The sequence below is a fragment of the Syzygium oleosum genome, unplaced genomic scaffold (assembly GCF_021117445.2).
Source record: "Syzygium oleosum isolate NSW1041296 unplaced genomic scaffold, Sole_v2.1 Sole_v2.02, whole genome shotgun sequence".
NCBI lineage: Eukaryota > Viridiplantae > Streptophyta > Magnoliopsida > Myrtales > Myrtaceae > Syzygium > Syzygium oleosum.
The window spans coordinates 18,750,747-18,769,134 of record NW_026607486.1 but is presented as its reverse complement, the minus strand read 5'-3'; the positions used below and the strand labels follow the sequence as shown (position 1 = coordinate 18,769,134).

The 18,388-nt window shown below is 41.1% G+C and overlaps 2 protein-coding genes and 1 pseudogene across 3 annotated transcripts; all 3 read right to left on the bottom strand.

The window, feature by feature from the left end:
- Positions 1-4,827: 4,827 nt before the first annotated feature.
- On the bottom strand, positions 4,828-6,783 carry LOC115673009 (cytochrome P450 94C1-like). The gene has a single exon (XM_030595023.2). The coding sequence runs from the start codon at positions 6,716-6,718 to the stop codon at positions 5,177-5,179; it is 1,542 nt and encodes a 513-aa protein (XP_030450883.1). The 5' UTR covers positions 6,719-6,783; the 3' UTR covers positions 4,828-5,176.
- Positions 6,784-11,287: 4,504 nt separating this feature from the next.
- On the bottom strand, positions 11,288-12,466 carry LOC115673139 (uncharacterized; annotated as a pseudogene).
- Positions 12,467-14,782: 2,316 nt separating this feature from the next.
- Positions 14,783-18,369, bottom strand: LOC115673354 (GDSL esterase/lipase At5g03610-like). Of its 2 annotated transcripts, none has more exons than XM_030595506.2 (5): positions 17,598-18,369; positions 17,285-17,458; positions 16,888-17,162; positions 15,980-16,313; positions 14,783-15,366 (listed from the first exon to the last, which is right to left on the bottom strand). In XM_030595506.2, exons 1-5 carry the CDS (start codon positions 17,677-17,679, stop codon positions 15,158-15,160), a joined length of 1,074 nt encoding a protein of 357 aa, XP_030451366.1. In that variant the 5' UTR covers positions 17,680-18,369; the 3' UTR covers positions 14,783-15,157. The 2 variants fall into 2 exon arrangements, with proteins under 2 accessions (XP_030451366.1, XP_056164692.1); XM_056308717.1 differs by having other exon boundaries at positions 14,783-15,318.
- Between the last annotated feature and the right edge of the window lie 19 nt (positions 18,370-18,388).

Sequence of the window (18,388 nt, the reverse complement as noted above, 5' to 3'; positions counted from 1 at the left end):
GTCAACACGATGGGTCGGGTCCGTTGACCCGGGTCGGGTCCGACCCGACCCGGATCCGCGACCCGACCCGGTTTTTAAATATTATATTATTTTTTTATTTTTAAAAAAAATTTAAAAAATTTTAAAAAACTTCGAAATTTTTTTAAAAATTAGGATATAATTTAAATATAGCATTGTTTAATATTTTTCTAAATTATGTGATATACCTGAGTGTTTTAAATTATTGTTGTATTATGCATGTTGTTTTTCTAGATTAATTGCATAAATTGTTGTGTTTTAAATGTTGTTCGCCTTAGTTAGGGCTAGAACCTTAGGTTGCATGTCTATTTTGACTACTAATCGTTTATAACTATGCACTCGTTTGATCACCTCACATGTTAGGAGAAAGGTCCTAAAATCAATCTAAATTGCCTGACAAATATTTTCAGAAATGAACAGTGTAAAAAGGTACCGAAATGACATTAATTATCCAACTAGTGTAACCAAGTCTCCAAACTCATTTAATCTCTGGTTCGTAGGAATAGGGTGATTCTCCCATCACCTTATATAGGTTTCTAATCGACCCACCCCAAATCGATTAGTGGCGACTCCTTAATATAAACCACTTGCAGGTTAAAAACATAAACCCTAAGTCGCGATATGGTATGGGCTTGGGAGAGCCCGAGTTAAGTCCCGAACCTAGACTTAGCGCATACCAGGCGAGACCCCCTTTTTTGCATGTTGATAAAAAAAGCGGGAGGTCGGTCGCGATAATATTGATATATATATATATATATATATATATATATATATATATATAAATAGCCGTATCCATTATTTACATCACAAGAATAGACTTGTCAAACGGATAAATCGGATCAGATTTGGATCGGGTCATAAATGGTCCGACCCAAATAAACCCATATAACATGTTTATGACCCATTTAGGGCAATGCAAATTTCTCGACTCATACCCGACTCGACTCATATTGCTAAAACACTTTCATATTTAATTAAATATAGAAAAACTTGTTTCTTATGATTTTTTAAAAAATTGTATTACTAAAGCAGTTTGATGCTAATTGGCAATTTTTATATTTTTTTTTGAGTTTTTGAAATTTTTTTCTTTTTTTCTTTTTTTTTCCTTCTAAATCCAGCAAGGGCCGTGGAAACTGGCAACGGCAACGACCGACAGCGGCAAAGACCGGCAACCAGGATGACCGGCGGTGGAGACAAGAGATCGATGACCGGGACAGCCAACGGCAGAGACTGGCGGCAATGGTGGCGACGGCGACTAGCAGCAATAGCGGCGGCGACGGCAAAGAGCGGCGATTGGCGGTTCAAGTTAATGAATTATATTTCTCCCAAAAAAAAAGTTAATTAGTAAAATGGCTCTCTATGGGTTTGTTATATGTAGGAGTGTACAAAGGAATCGGGAACTGCTCGAAATCGGACCGGACCGGTCCAGAACCGGTGGCTCCTAAGGGAACTGGTTCGATTCCCGGTTCCAGGTGTGAAACCGCCCACCCGCCCTCCCGGACCGGACTGGACTAGTAATATAATAATATATTTATTTAATTTTTAATTACAAAAAAGAGAAATCGTAAAACCCTAAATGCACGCGACTCACTCAATATTGTCACTCTCTCACTCTTTTTGTTCAATAGTCTCTCGTCTCAGACTCTCACCGTCTCACTCTCATCGTCTCCGTCTCCGATGCTCCGTCTCGGCCTCGACTCACGATCTCCGTCTCCGTCTTTGTCTCTGACGAAGAGACAGACTTGATTTATCCTATAATTGAGAAGGTATCAGAATTGGCTACTATTTCATATTCCTTGCGGATGATCCAACAAAATCGAAGCTCAAAGTTTGTATCAATTGCAATTTTTAAGTGCCATTCAGTCTTTTGAATTAATTATTAGGATGGTGATCATCTTTTTCTTCGAGGAGTGGAAGTAGCATGTGCTGAACACAACCCACTAACGGGCGGGAATTAGACCGACGCATTTTCTAATTTGTCTGGGGAAACTTGGTAGGATCAGTTTCATGGATCCACCTGTGAACCGGATCGGACCAGCGGTCCGGTTCCTAGGTGGGTCTATGGAACCAACGGATGGTTCTCGATTTCAATTTTTCGGAATCGGTCTTTAGTGGGCGGTTCCTGATTCTAGGGTGGGAACCGCCCACCCGGACCATGCTCACCCCTATTTATATGAGTTGAATATGTATTTGCTGCAAACCCCTATAGACCGATATAAACTTAGGTTTTAATGTTTCAAACTCATTTTGACCCATTTTAAAATTTTAAGTGATCTATATTCAACCTGACCCACTAAATTTGAGTCAATAAATGGGTTTGTGGCCTATATTGCCACCTCTACAAATGAATATGTTCCGTTAACTTCAGAGGAAAAGAAATTACCACATGTCAACAAAAAAAAAAAGAAAAAAAAGGGATTACTATAGAAAAATGGCTTCCAGGTGATCCAAATTCCAATGTGGGAAAGGGGTGATGAACTGAGCTTGCCATCCAACAACACCCACATGAAAATTAACAATCACATATCTATATACAAGCATATTTATATCCACGTAATGTTTTTATTTCCTGGGAATGAATAAAGAAATGTAGAGAGGTAACTTACACTATCGAACCTTTCCTGCGTATCAAATTCAGCATCGGATTAGCTAATAAATCCCCAGAGAAATGTCAAACAAACAAAAAAAAATTGGCACACCAACCTATTTTCAACCTATCCTGTTAGAATCCATGATCTGACCGACGAATCTTCCATATAAATTGTTAGGCCGTAACTTTTTTCCTTTGAGCTGTATCAAATAGACTAGAGCTTTATCATAGTACAAACATTGATGTCTCATTTCGGGATCGAAAAATTTACACCTACAGAACATTCAAGGCACATGCGTATATAGGAGCGATAGCCGATCGAGCTAAATTAGGATCGCAGGCCCACCTCAGTTCTAATAGGATAAAATCGCGAACGACGATAGATGGGTTTGAAGTCCTGTTGAGAAAATTATACGGGGATTCGGATAAACCAGGCGGCGTTCATTCGGCGAGTATCTCAAAAGCCCTAATTCGGTCATATCATCAATATAAGCTTCACAAGGATGCATCAATGTCTAAAGTCTAAACTGTGAAGCGAAAGAAGCAAATTCAACTCTTGAGAGGGACAATAGAGAGGACATGCATTAGGGAAGCGGAGGCAAGTTAGACACCAACTCAAACGAGTGGAGTTTGTGGAGGTGGTCCTCCTGCCTTTGTGAAGGTCGAGATTAATTATTCATTGCTCATATAGTCAATGAAATTTAATAAATTTAACACGCACATGTACTCAAAAAAAAAAAAGGGGGGTGGACGAAAATGACGAATGCATTGGGAATTGACTCAGCACATGTACACTCACATGGGGGGGAAAAGGAAGGATTCATTTCGAGGGTCCCCATTGAGTTTCATTCTCTCATTTAAAGTTGCTGTTTTCAACATCGTTCTAGAAATAGACTCTTCACTCGAAAACATAAACGAGAAAGAAATTGAAAAGAAAATATGGAATTATTCCATAGGGCGAATCTCGTCGTTTCGTCAAAACGAATCGTTTAAAGTAGGTGAAAAGATATGTTGTTGCATTATTATTTTCACTAAACTCGAACACATAGGCCGTCACGGGATGATAAGAAAAAAATGGAGGGTACCCATATCGGCAATGTATTAATAGAGGCCATGGCCTCCAACCACTTTTCTAGAATGGTGGGTAACACCCATGGACATCACTCACGATTATGTCTAGTTAATTTTGCACGTTGATGACATCCACGATTTGTACCCCACGAACAACGTTGGTTGGAGGAAAAGATAGCCCTCGGGCAAAAAATTAATCACAAAGATACTTTACAAGAACTTGTTTTCAGAGGAATTGAGTGCGAGCCTAGCATCATAAGTAAATGGAAAATATACAAGATCGAACGACAATAACACACATTGTTTCACATTGTTTCGACTTTCATGTAATGTTTGATATCAAGTTGGCAAAGTCCTCGCTAAGTGAACAGCGACATGGGAATCTAGACAGGTAGCAGACTGGGAATACAGAGCCTGAGGTGGTTGGAGAAACAGGTCCATCTTGCAATCCTAGGAGACATCAACTGAAATGCTGCTAATTTTCTAGAAAGGTAGCTGTGTCTCTTTTTCTATTATCGACGCATTTTAGGTCACGTGAAAGGAAATGGAACGCTAGGTTCTTTAAGTTTCTGTACTATGCTTGGCCCTCTTCATGATGTCGGTGTGAATGCATCATGGATCTAGATGAACTATATGCTTTTCGTAGCACCCTGTCGTCTAGAATTCGTGTAAGCATACACCGTATGTATCGAGTCTATTTATCTAAGGTAGGCGTCATAGTAGGGGTATCATTTTTTAGAGGCAAGAGAATTGAGAATACCAAAGCGTTATCTACAGATAAATCTCTAGTTGACTAACAAAATTTCGAGATTTAACAGCCATGTTTGCTGCGGTAGAATGGATAAATTATCAAAAAAAAAATACCCTCTACACTATGCTAGATACTATAGTGTTTTATTTAAAGCCGTAGGGGCTAGCTTAGGTTTCATACAACGACACTTGCTCAGATAGGATTTCGAAGTCAATGATCCTATGTGCCAATAGTTAATTTCTATTCAATAGTTGCATCTTGGATCAATTGCCATTAAATATGTGAAATCTCTCTCTCTCTCTCTCTCTCTCTCTCTCTCTCTCTCTCTCTCTCTCTCTCTCTCTCTCTCTCTCTCTCAAAGGAGAGAGGAAGGCAAATTTGAAAAATTACACCAAAATACATTAAACTAGTAGTTTAAGACCTTTGTGATATTCAACCAGCTAGTCCCACCAACCTCATGGTATCAAACTTTCAATAAGTAGATAAAAAAGCACGAAAAATTTTCTGGAACCAGTGATTACTATTAATAAAGCAATTCCCTTTTCCGGAATAAACTATACTACCACCTTATATTGGGACAATTTCTGTACCGTGCATCATTTCTTTCTTTTCTTTTACCTTTGTTTTTGGACCACCTTTGCACCTAAAGACATCCCCTTTCACAACATTGACGTTTCTTGCATTCCTTTGCAGGACTGTTCCTCACTGAAACTCATCCATCCCATAACCAATTTTAGGTTGTGAAATCAATTTTCCTCCCGGGGTGGAGTGTCCCTTTTCTTCTTGACCTGAACCCTAACACCACCCTTCATTATCGCCGTGAGGCCCGGACTAAACTGGGGTCCGTCCTCTGGCGAGACGACCAAGATATCGAACTTTCGTAAAACTGATAACGCCACGATTTTCATCTCGACTATAGCCATTTCCTTCCCCAGGCAAACCCTTGACCCAGCTTGAAAAACCGGGTACTTATACGGGTTCGGGGGGCAAAATTTGCCGTCTTCGATCCACCTCTCGGGCTCGAATTTCATGCAATCGGACCCCCAAATTTGGTCCATCCTGGCCATTGCATAAGGGTGGTAAGTAACTCTTGTGCCTTGCTTAACAAACGTTCCGTCTGGAAGTACATCATCCTTTAGGGCAAATTTGGAGTCGAATTGAATGGGTGGGAATAATCTCAAGCTTTCATATACCACCGAATGCAGATAATGCAGTCCCCTTATTTGCTCAAAACTCACAAATTCTTGATCCCCGTTGATGACTTCCTTCGCTTCGCTCCGAATCCTCGACACAGTCTTGGGATGTGTCCCGAGCAGCCAAAAGAAGGTGGACAATGCCGAGGCCATCGTGTCCTGACCGGCTAGGATGAAGCTAATGACAATGTCTATTAGATCCTTGTCGTCGTTGACGCAAGCCATGAATCTCGAAAGAAGATCTTGGTGGTTGGAAAACCCTAACTTCCTCTTCTGCGATATGACATCCTTTGCGAGGACTTTGACTACTTTGATAGCGTCATTGAGTTTCTTCTCCGAACCGACATTGAGTAGCCTCTTCATCTTCCACACAAATGGAGTGATCGCAAGCGCTCGCTCCGCCGATAACTTTGTTGCGAGGTTGAACGACTCGGCAAAGCTAGAAATGGGCATGGAAGACTCGAGGCATCCTGGGTCTACCCCGAAAGAAAAATTACAAATGATGTCGAAGGAGAATCTTTGGAAAACGTCCTGTAGATCCAAGATCCTCTTCTCGTCCTCAGCCGCCGACGACAAAAGCGGGAGGAGCCGGGTCTCTATCTCTTTGGTGACGGTCTCATATGCGTAAGACCGGATAGAGATGCTCCCCAGCTCGAGGCTCGCCATCTTCCTTTGGAACATCCACCAATCTCCGTCGACATTGAAAATGCCCTTGCCGAGAAGATCGCCAAGGATCATAGAGAAAGGCTTCCCTTTCGGGTAATTGTCGAACCTCGTCTTGAGCATGTACTCGACCACCTCCGGATTCGCGGTAATGACATTGCCCAGAACATGGATGTGAATAGTTTGGGACGGAGACTTCTTGAGGAGGTGAGTGAACCAGTCACAGAGGTTGTTGAATTCATTTGCCCAACTGGACGTGCGGTAACTATTGCAAATGTGGCATTGGCACAAGAGCTTACGTCTCGAAAACCAGAGAAACACACAGAAGATCAAAGATATAGAGATGGCGAACAGCAAAAGAAAGAGGAGGAAGAAGAAGAAGCAAGAAGAAGCTTGAAGCCTACGAAACAATAAGAATCCTATGGACTCCATTGAAGATATTTCTTAAGGGAATATCAAAGGAAGATTCACATTGGCTGCAAATTGGAGTGGAAGATCTCTCATTTATAGGAGAAATCTAAAGTCATGGAGAAAAGAGAGGGAAATCATTTATATAGAATATCATATCTTACCAAAAAAAAATAATTTATATAGAATATCAGTTTTTTGTGGGATTTGGTCCAGTTGTAATAGTAGCCCCAAAAGATTTTGGCACATGGGCTAAAGGGAGATAAGCTGGGGATTAAATAATCTTTAGGTTCGGAAAGGTGCACCAAACCGAACATTGAAATTAAATTATAACCCTAGGTATCATTAGCATCATAAATGTAAAATCTTTAACTGAGGAAACATCACTTTGCTTTTGGTGGGAATGGGACTAGCGGTAGCTATAGAAGAGCCGACATGCACGTGTCAGCCGGAGGAAGAAGTCGAAATCAAAGTTTAGGGGTCATTTATTTCGCAAATTGAGCATATTAGTGAAATTAATTAATTCCGCCGGTGGATTCAATTCGGTGATAGGACATTTAGATATATAAAATTCTTTATTAAGTGAAGAGCCGACATGCACGTGTCATGTAGAGGAGAAGTTTTAGAAAAAAAATTAAGTAATCTATTTGTTTCATAATTAAGGGTTAATTAAGTGATGGGCAAAAAAAAAATTTATTAAGTGAAGAGCTGACATGTGCGTGTCGGCTACAGGAGAAGCGAGAAATGTTTAGGATTCAGGATGCCAATTCGTTTCTCGGAAAATAAGTGATTTTGAAAATATTTTCCAAAAAATGATTGCTTATATCGTTTTGAAAAATTAGTCAACGGAAAATATTTTCATCATCGATAACAATCCATACCTGATTATTCTCGCGGGCAATGAAAAAATTTTCCATTTATTTATTTCTATAAACAATATAAGCAATTATTTTTCGTGAAATGCTTATCAAATAACTCATTTTTCGAGAAACGAACACACCCTTAATTTATTTCATGATTAAGCATATTGTTGAAGATAAATTGATTCCGTTCTCAATGATTGTTTTAAAGTTATTTTCAATTAATATTTCGTAATTCATCGATCGGAATATTGTCAATAAATGTGGGGATGTTTTGTGCCAACCACCAAGCATCTTCGCGGAAATTGCACTCCTATTAACTATTTTTTAACGTACTATGGGTTGGTAAAGTGCGGTCAATTAATTAGTGCTGGCTCAGGGAAAAATGATATTAAACACGTAATTAAGCCTTAATCAAATTACCAAATATAAATGCGCTAAGCATTTTGATTCCAAGTTATGTGATTGCTCCTGTTTAGCAACGTATGACCCACGAACATGCCCGTGTTGACATCTCACGAGCCACTCATCGGATCAGATTCAACGATTCATATGAACACCGAGTGCATGCATTCGACATTTGATGTCAGGATTTTCTTGGAGCCTCCCACTATATGTGCACTCGAGAGGTTAGATGATGAGTCGCCATCGGCGCGACCTTTTACCAACGAACCATCGTCCCTATCTCGCTTGATGTAGGATGTCTGACAAATCGATATTCTACCATGCATAGGAAGCTCGTGAGTCATCATCATGGCAAAGGAGAATTAGCACGTACAATATAGACAATTAGATGAAGTCGTGATCGACCCTCCAAATGATTCATGAAAAGACTTCTTGGTTCTCTAATTAACACACGTGCGTTAAATTAATTTCGATGATTAGGCGAAACGGTGATAGTACGAGTGTACCAATTAGTTTATTTTCATCCGAAGTGATGTAGATTTATCTTGGAATCTCGATAAGAGTCGGGTGTTTCAAAAGTGTCTGAAAAAGGGACCAGAAAAATCGAATCGATTGAAAAAGAGAATTAAAAAAACTAAATCGAATCTACATATTAAAGAACCAAAAATTTGCATGTGAAAATCATAATTGGGTTGCATTTTGGACCATGTGGCGGCACGAAGCTTGTACGGGGAAACGTGGTCAAACTTCATTAAAATATATAAATTATATAAATTGTTTAATAAAATCGATGCATCTAGAATTTGTCATTCAAATTCGATCACATAGGAACTGCTAACTTATCAAATTAAATTAAAAGATAATATTAAGAAAAGAGAAGATAGATAAAAAAAAATGAAATGAGCCGCTGATTTTTGCTGAATCGAAGGTGAGGTTGGTCGTATTAAATTTCTAATTTTTTTTATGATGCATAGTTGCATACGTAATATCTTCATTAATTACGTCACGGGTTGCGTCATCGTCACCACCAACGTGCCATCCCCACGCATTTGTTGTCCCAATAATTTCTTTCATTCGTAGTACACGAATGATAATTGCTCCAACGAAATGGACGTTTCGCAATTAATTTCCAATAATTATGAGCCGAGCCAAGAAAAAAAAAAGCTCTATTTTTCCTTCAATTTTTCCAATTCTTTGCATTTTTTTTCTCCATTTGGGGCATTTATTGTTTACGATAATGAATGAAAAAAATTTCAATTTGGAATGCGAGCTATCTTTTGCATGCCACCGTGTATGCTAATCCAAGCGAGACATGTTATGAAGAGTGATATTGAAATCCAAACACACACACACACACTGTATATATTATATATAAATACAATTCTAATTCTTAAAGAAAATAAGATTTGTTATTGTGATGGTGAAACTTTTTTTACGAGTTTGGATTTTCCAATAACCAAATTGTATAAAGGTTTCGTGGTACCATTGTCTTATTTTTCCATTCATTTTCATTTTGATATATGATTTTTGTATATATGCTTTTTTTTTGGTCGAAAATACATATACTTTACTATTGTTAGGGATATGCAAAAGAATCGAGAACCGATAAGACTGCCTAGAATCGGACCGAACCGGCCCAGAACTGGTGGTTTTTATGGAGGCCGATCCAATTCCCATTGGAACTAGTGAGTACCGGTCCAGTTCCTGATTCCAGGTGTAGACCGGCCCATCGGACGCCCACCAAACCGAACCGATATATATAAGTATTTTTTTAAAAATAAATTCCAGCTCACTTTCAATGAAGTGATTCTTTTTTGTGTGCCTTTTGCCATTTATCCTACAATCTTACTCGCGTTTCTCAGTCCTCAAAATAGAACACACATCAAGATGCTACCATTTACCCTACAATCTTTCTCAAACATCCAGTCACAGCTACTGAGCGTTGATGCATATATTCTATTTTTGTTGACTCAATATGATATTTGAAGCAAGAATATTCACAGCACTGGAGACTGTGATGACAGATTTAAGCTGAAACAAATGGTTCTTCAAAGTCTATTTGGTTTTCTGTCAAATGATAAGCAAGAGATGGAACCAAATGTCCAAATGGGCTCATTCATCCTAAAATCACAATATCATTTCGTGTTCGATAAACAAGACTCTCATGCGGATTTCTTTATTAATCTTATCTTTCCCTTGCAAAGAAGTACCCACATAGAGACTAGGTTCATCATGGTATTCAATGATTAATGTAATTTTGTAGGGATTGGAGACCAGTTTCATGGACTCACCCGAGAACCAGGCCGGACCGGCAATCCGGTTCCTAGTTCCAATTTTTTGGAACCAGTCCTTAGTGGGTGGTTCCCGGTTCCAAGGTGAAAACCTCCCACCGAAACCATGCTCACCTCTAAGCGTTGTTACCCAGTGAAGACATTCTGAAATTTTTTCGGCTCCTCAAGAATATGACCAAAATCCAAATTTTTGGCCATAAATTTTGGCTGCTTTTGACTTCCTCCAGAATCCAAAGGTCAGGGTCTATCTAGCTGGATTCCCCCTAAAATAATTGATGGCATATCAAATGTTACAAGATCTAATAAACTGCACAGATGAAGATCTGGGAATCCTTTTCCTCACCGACATCCTGATACGAGGAAAAAAGAAAAACCTATTTCTCCGATTCTGATACAATAATTAAAAGTGTCATTAATATTAATTGTCCCCAAAAGGCCATAATTGCAGAAGCAAATAAATCGGTGGGCGAAATACGAGTCGTCGCAATCGTTCTAGTAATGCATGTCGGGACGACAATTGATTTATGAAATTGATTTACCAGCAGATGTGGCAGACATGTTGAGATAACAATCGACACTAAGTAATCATAAGAATACATATCGCGTCGTGGGTTTTCTAATGTCGACCACTAAAGCTTTTCCGAGCGATGTTCGTCCATTTAAAGAGTAAATTGACCCTACCATTATCATCTCGCACTTACAATATTCTGGTTTCGATTAGAAAAAGTTTTCCTCACTGATCAAATAAAAATTGTGATCACCGACATTTTCTTTTGGCCCAAAATGCGCCTAGCCGAATGATAAGTCATGTATTGAATATATGTTCCCCTCTTAGAAATTTAATAATATGTTATAAATCGAAATGCAGTTTATTTTTCAATTTTATATTCTTTAGAAGACTCTCCCGCGTTTTTTGTTAACCCTAGCATGAGAAAATTAAGCGGAACAAGCTGTGATGTACGTTGAAACTTTGTTAGTGATTGTTTTATTCATAGGAGATCCATAGTCATTGCAACCTCTCAGTGATCGTTTCACTTTCACTTCCTACAAACCATCCCCGACCCCTCGATCCCGCTCTTGCAAATCAAGCTCTCGTGTTCGCGGACGTCGCTGGTAGCCGGAAGAGGTTGCCCGAACCGCGACACCTGGCAATCGGTCGTGAATATGCTCGAGGTCACGTACTTGTTCGCGCCGCCCATCACCAGCATCACCGCCCCAGCCTTGGCCTTGCTCACGTAGTTCTTCCCGTAACTCTGGCCGAGCACTCCGTCCACGAAGTCGGTGAGGTTGTAGAACTTGAACCCTAGCTCCAGGTGGGCGAAGCAGTCGTCGTCCGTGATGTTGTACCCGTGGACCCTCGATTCCTCCGCCATTATCGGGACGACCGTCATCGTGATCCTGAAGTTTCTCTCCACCTCGACTGCGAGGCCATTGGTCTCGCCGGTCCGGGAGATGGAAACGGCTGGCAAGGACGCCGCCGCAGGGGACCGCCATGTGTAGCCTTCCTTGGCCGGGAGCGAGATGGGCGTGCCGTCGAGGACTATGTTGAGGTGATCGACCTTGTTGTCCCATGTTGAGGCCCTCTTCGCGCCAACAAGGAGCTTGTGCGAGCCGAGGACGACACCGATGGATTGGACCCAAGTGAAATCCCTCTTGAGGCTAGGGTTTCGCTTGCCGATGAAGTGGGCGTTGATATGGAAGTTGGTGTCCGAGACCAAGCAAAAGTCCCTATCTTTCTGGCCATGGAAGAAGAATGTGTTGCCATCTCCACCCACAAACCGCGGGTCTTGACACACAGCACCAGGATAGTTGCAACCTACCATAGTTGCAAGGATTCATTAACAAAAAATTAATTAGCGAAATTTCATCCGCGAAGTGAACATCAGTATAGTCAAAGAATGAGACACACCATGTTATATGGCATAGAATGTTAATAATTTCAGAGAATACACGCCGAGATCACGGGTCACTTACTGCAGACGGGTTTGCATGTGGCGCAATCCATGAAACATCTACTCGGGCACGTCAAGGGACAAGTGAACCAGACCAAGAAACACTTGCTAGGCGGGCGACACCGGACCTTCCGCGGATGCAGCTTGCCGTTCGGGGCCGGGTGAGGCCGACGATGACAATGCTTGCCATGGGAAGCAAATCAGAACGATCATGACCCAGAAGATCGAGCTCTTGGATCTCATGAGCATCTGCAGATTAGCCATGCTGGGAGAAGTTTATGCGGAGGAAATGGAAATGTTGTTGATGTTGATTTCGATGTTATTGAGCCGTATTTATAGTTACTAATCAGCCCGATGGCTTGTGTTTTACTCTATAGACGGATGCATGAGATTTGGTCATTAGCTTAGGTGAAGATCTTGTGAGCTCCCTCTTCGAAAACGTGACCCTCCCCGGCTTGTTTTACAAAGAAAATGGTGTATGTACATAACGGCTAAGATCTTATGGAGAAGTTACTGTGGCTGTTAGTTATTTTAATCTTTCTATAGTCTTTTGGAATGAACAGGACTTGTTGTTCAAAGCCTCAATTCATATCAAATAGGAGGAATACTCACTAATCACATCCCGAAGCCTAACTAATCCCGGAGATCGCTCCTATCAATTTGCTTTTTTTTATTGGACTATTGTTGTGTATGCTGCCTATTCATCAGGAATGCACAAGATCCTCGTTCATGGTCATGATATTTTGGCATTCGGCAAGAGGGATTTACGGCGTCGAGCGAAGGGACGATTCTATCATTAAGTATCAACGCCATACTCCACTTCGAAAAATATGGTCGTGGATTCGAGTCTTACCGATTCTACCTCTACTTAGGGACCTCGAGCCTCGAGAACTATCCAATTTAGGGACTACTGCGTTCTCCCGAGAGTAATTGGATACTTTTTAAAATGACAGAGTACGCCCAATGTCGACAAGAAGGGGAAAAAAACACGAGAGGCATCGATGTCCAAATTTCATCAGCAACTTAGAGTATCGGTTTGAAACATTCCGCGCAATTTTCTTTGCCTAAAGTTGCGCATCCTAACTTTAACTGTAGATTCGTTACATCTAGTTGGCCAAGTTTTTCGTGTGTTGAAAGGAAAGGGAAAAGATAGTGAATCATTCGTTCATCATGGTGGGTTCTCAAATTCTCTCAGTCATGAAGATGTATTCACTTCGCTTTGCTAGTTGGGCTAGAAAATGCTCTTGTCAGTGCACCAGAAGAACTGTCTTCTGAAAAAGTCGAAGACGAAAGTAGTACCCTACTCTTTTCAGTACAGAAAGAGATGAATAGTGAAAAGTCAAGAAGATTGGGATCAGAGTCATGGAATAATTCTGGATAATGTCTGGAAAAGGAACATGATAATTGATAAGCACGAAAAAGCAGATGTTATTCTCCTTCATGCAAGTGCACACCGCAAAATGAACATTATTCAAATACTGCATGAATTCCCTCTACAGGAGATAGATTCGGGCCGGAAACGAAAGAAGAAACCTGAACTGTGACAATTTAATCAGGCATATATGCACGTCCAAGTGGCTCTCTCTGCTTCATTATATATTTCAGTTCAGGCTAGTCCAAGCTCATCAGTAATCACTCCCTAACCGAAAAAAAAACAGAAGAGAAGCAACCATATATGTCAGGGCCGTCAAGTGCCAATTGTCAAGTCGTAACCGAGGCAGCGCCACCCCGCCTCCTCCGCGTGGAGAGGAGACCGAGCTTCGGGACGAGGAGGTTGGAGACCATTCAAGAGGAGGGTGACGCTGGTCAGATTCATCATCGTCATCATCATCAGATCAGCTGCAACAACTCGAAGCCATCTACTGCTGGTTTTGACCCTTTTTCCAAGGCTGATTTCCCTCCTAATAAAAAGCAGAGCTCCTCCAATTTTGCTGTGGCTAATTGATGGGAAGACTGTTGAATTTTCTGTTGATGGTCTCGATCTCTTCTGGTTGTTATCTGTAATTTTCCTAGTTATGAATACAATTACATGCTAGAATAATATAGTCCCTGTTCACTATTATTAGTCATGGAACCTAGAAATGGGAAGTACAAGTTTTCAACTACTGAACTGAGACCAGGCGACAGGAAAGCAGTCCCTAAAGGCAGAAAAACTGTCCCTAATCATGATCAGCGACAGAATCTTGCCCGTCGCGGATACGCGTGCCTCTACAGACAACTAGGGACGGTTTTGTACAGCCCGTTGCTGAATCTGATTACAGCATTAAAGACGGTCGCTACCGATCGCCCCAGGGACAGCTTGCCTGTCTCTAGACTCTTCGACAGTGGTGGCCAGTTCAACTCCAAGATCTCTGAATTGGGGACAATAGAACCGTCCCAAAAAGTACGAAATTTTTTGGGCCTCTGATTCTCCTGTAGTGGTTTTCAAGGTTCCGGTCCTGGGATAAATTGCCTATGCTATAACTGCGGATCTTGAATTCCAAATAATAACAGACAAATCAATTTTTTTGAATCACAAATATATTAGATCGATTTAATCAAGTTCTTCATGCAACAAAACCAAAATCCAAAACGAACCCATACATACAAAGATCGTGATTATTTCGCATCAAACAAACAAGAAATTAAGTATATTCTTACATCAATGTCCCCAAATAATAATGCTTTCCAATTGCATCCAAGGGAAAGCAATTATATAATTGAACAAATGATTCTTTGTTCACTAGTATTACTCATGCAATGGGAGTTCAAAGCTTTTCAATAGTATGCATGGGTTTCTGGCCAAAAGTAGTTGATCCAAAGGTCTAATAAGCAGCACAAAAGCTTGAAACACTTGGTACTTGATTTCGTACATCAATCATACTGGCCGTTCAATCCAGAAATTGGCTGATATTTTGGTGTGGGTTAATTGATAGATGATTACTCATATATATGCATATATAATGTCTTCTACCGTTACAAAAGATGGCAGAGAGAAGAACGCAGGAAAGAATAAACAGTGCGCCAACCATTCTGAGAAGGGTGGATGTTGTCCCAGAAAAACGACGTCTCTGGATGGTCGCATAACACGTAGTTCTTCACCCCTTTGTCGCCTACGTTGCCACATGAGTAACCCTCTGTCGCACCAACACAGCATGGCTTCAATGGATTCTCACTTGAGTTGCCTGATTTCAATGAAGGGGAAGAGAAAGGAATGTGGAATGTTAGCTAGCTATCATCTGTTATTTTGGTTCGACCAAAAAAATCATCTGTTATTTTGGTACATTTAATCCTAGCAAGTATAATCTCACCAACACAGCGTGTTTTTTTCCCCATTTTTGGGGAGTTTTAGTTGGTTGAGTTAATCGTTAGGTTCCACTTAGATGATGATCCTCATCTGTCACTCATTAATAAGTTAAGAATCTTATCCTAAGTGTCCCTCTTGGGACAGTCGTGTGCCGTGATGCGTTGTGGCACCTCGCAACAGCTGAAGCGCTCTTTCGAGATTGTAGCTATGACAAGAACATTGTACTGAACAGACCTTTAGAATCGAAGCATAAAAGATGCAAATGAGCAGAGCTAACCGCCTATATCCTTTTCCGAATCTGAGTTGATTTCAAGTTACTTTAGAGCATCTAACCAAATCATGCTAGATCGGCTCGATTAGAAGTTAGAATCCATGAATTATAAGTAACTTGAGGGCCTTGTCAAAGCCCATGTAGAGATGATCTTAAGAGAGTTAGCCCAAAAAGAACATTAAAAAATATGCAATTATGAAAAGTGATGAAAGTTAATTACCCGATTGGTGTCGTAGCATACTGAGAGCAGAGACAAAAGCACTGTGGAGGTCCAAGACCACAAGAGCGGACGACCACGACGACGATGACCCCGTCACGCTCTCGTTCTTCTTCAGCTCTTGCAGAGATCGGTGCAACTTGTGGTTGTGAAGCCGAGATATGGAGTTCCAATTTGAGCTGCAATTCTTGAACGAAGAGACAGCAGTGAGCTGAGGCAAACACCCCAGTGGCTCCAATGCTGTGACCGCTATCTTACCGACTCCTAAGCCTTTGATGCGCTTCAGGTCGTGGACAAGCTGGTCGATGACCGATGTAATGAAAGACGGTAGCTCCTCCTGTATCATCCGACCGGCGACAATGTTCATAAGCCATCCATTTCGATTGCGAGGCCGAAAGCTTTCATATCTATAGCTTTTCCAGGTTCTAGATCTCAGGGTCAGTAAATATCGCTTAAACCGAACATCTCATACGTGGATCTGGCACGGGTTGAATTACCGACAGGGAGAACACACACCGCCACGTATAAGAGTAAATTCGAAACTTAATAGGTTACGCAAATAAAAGTTGATAAATTGCTACAAAAATTTGTAATTTTCAAATTACAAAAATGCGGGTAATTTTATGAAGTGTTACCAACACTTATTACAACTTACCAACACGAAAAAAAAAATCATGTTTTGCTTTTTCACGGAATAATAGAATTATGCTTCGTATGGTTATTGGCAGCTCGATTACCTTGTAAGTCCAAATTCCACAATGGCAAACCTAAACTCAAAAGGGCATACACAGATGACCCACCACCATATGGTTACCAATCAACACAGCAATTTAAGTAGCTCACCAACTCACCCTGATTCAGCAATGGCATAAAAATTTTCTCCAAACAGACGGACACGGAAAAGAAGTCACCTCTTGGTTGGCATTCTTCATAGCAAAAGCAGCATAATCGTTCCCGGCAAGCGAGACCAGAGCGACGGAGGAACTGAGGTCATGTTTGGTGTAGACATTCTGTTCAACTAAGCTTTGGAAATAGTCGATTTGGGTGGTCATGTTAGGTTCTCTGGCCATGGTGTCGAACACGCCTGTCCCTCCATACGCAAAGTTCATTCCATGTTGCAGCAGAGTTTGGTTTGCGTCGTTTCTCCAACTGTAAGGCTGAGGAGACTTTATTCCCAAAAATGATGCTGCCAAAATAAAATAATAAACAATAAGGATAACGAGCATTTAGACAAGGGACACTGTATGGTCCAACCAGACCCGAATTTGTAAGATCAGAGTCAGAGAGAGAGAGAGAGGGGTGTCTGACCGACGTAATCAGTCAATACAAGGCCATCCGAAAAGCGGCCGGACGGTTCCCCAGGGAAAGTGGCCCCGTAAGGCAGATGCCACGCGCCACTCGATTTCTCGGTGTTTCCGGTGTCGGCGTAGGAGTCCCCGAAAACGAACAGCCGTTTCGGAGACACATTCTCTAGGCCACCTTCTGCAGCATACATACAATAGGAGAGAAAGACAGAGACCACCAGAATTAGAAGTTTAGAGTTGGAGAGAAGCAACGAAATGGAAACAGCTAAACTGAAATAAACTTCTCTTTTGTTTTTTCTCCTTTTGTATTAAATGACCTGAAGAAGAGACCCAAGGAAGGAAAGAAGAAGAGCAGGGGAGAAGGAGACAGAAGAAAAGCAAAACTCTTTGCTTCTCCATCAAAGGAGCTGGAGAGAGCAAAATAATCTCTTAGCCACGCATTTATATAAGCAATCTCCTCTTGGCTTCAATAGGGACATTAAAGACGAGGACTTCCCTCTAATTGGGAAGCTACTACTAATAGCATGTTGGTTGGTCGAGCGATACCAGGTATGCCGATCGGTTTACGACTGTATATTTACCGATGTGGTAGATTACAAGAGTCAATTAAACAAGTGACCCTATGCAACAGCCAATGACAATTCTGCCACATCACTGTATACAAGCAGATGCCACGCACTGGGCCTCCCAACAAAATGTGGTTGAGCGGTGTTCAGACTTGCAAAATCGGGGAAACCATGTTTCCTGGTCAGGCATGCAACTCCCAGAATTCCCCACTACTTGCCCAAATTGGTTCCGGAATATGTCCGCGATGTTCCAAGTTTAGTACACACTCCTGACCGGATTGTGTCTTTTTCATTTGAACTTTTTTTTGGCCAAGCGATATTTTGTAGTCAAGCGTTCGTGAATTACTTTAAAATGAACACATTCGCAAGGGTTTATCGCCAGCAAGGTGTAGTAAGTACTCGGCGCCTAGAAGGTGGCGATTCATTTCCGTCTACCTTCTATCTACCGGTTTTTCCATCTATGTTGGACAAAAATGAAGAGATTAGTCACCAGTTTCTTGAATTGTCAAATCTGGAAGCTGGAACATGCCCCCCTTCAACAT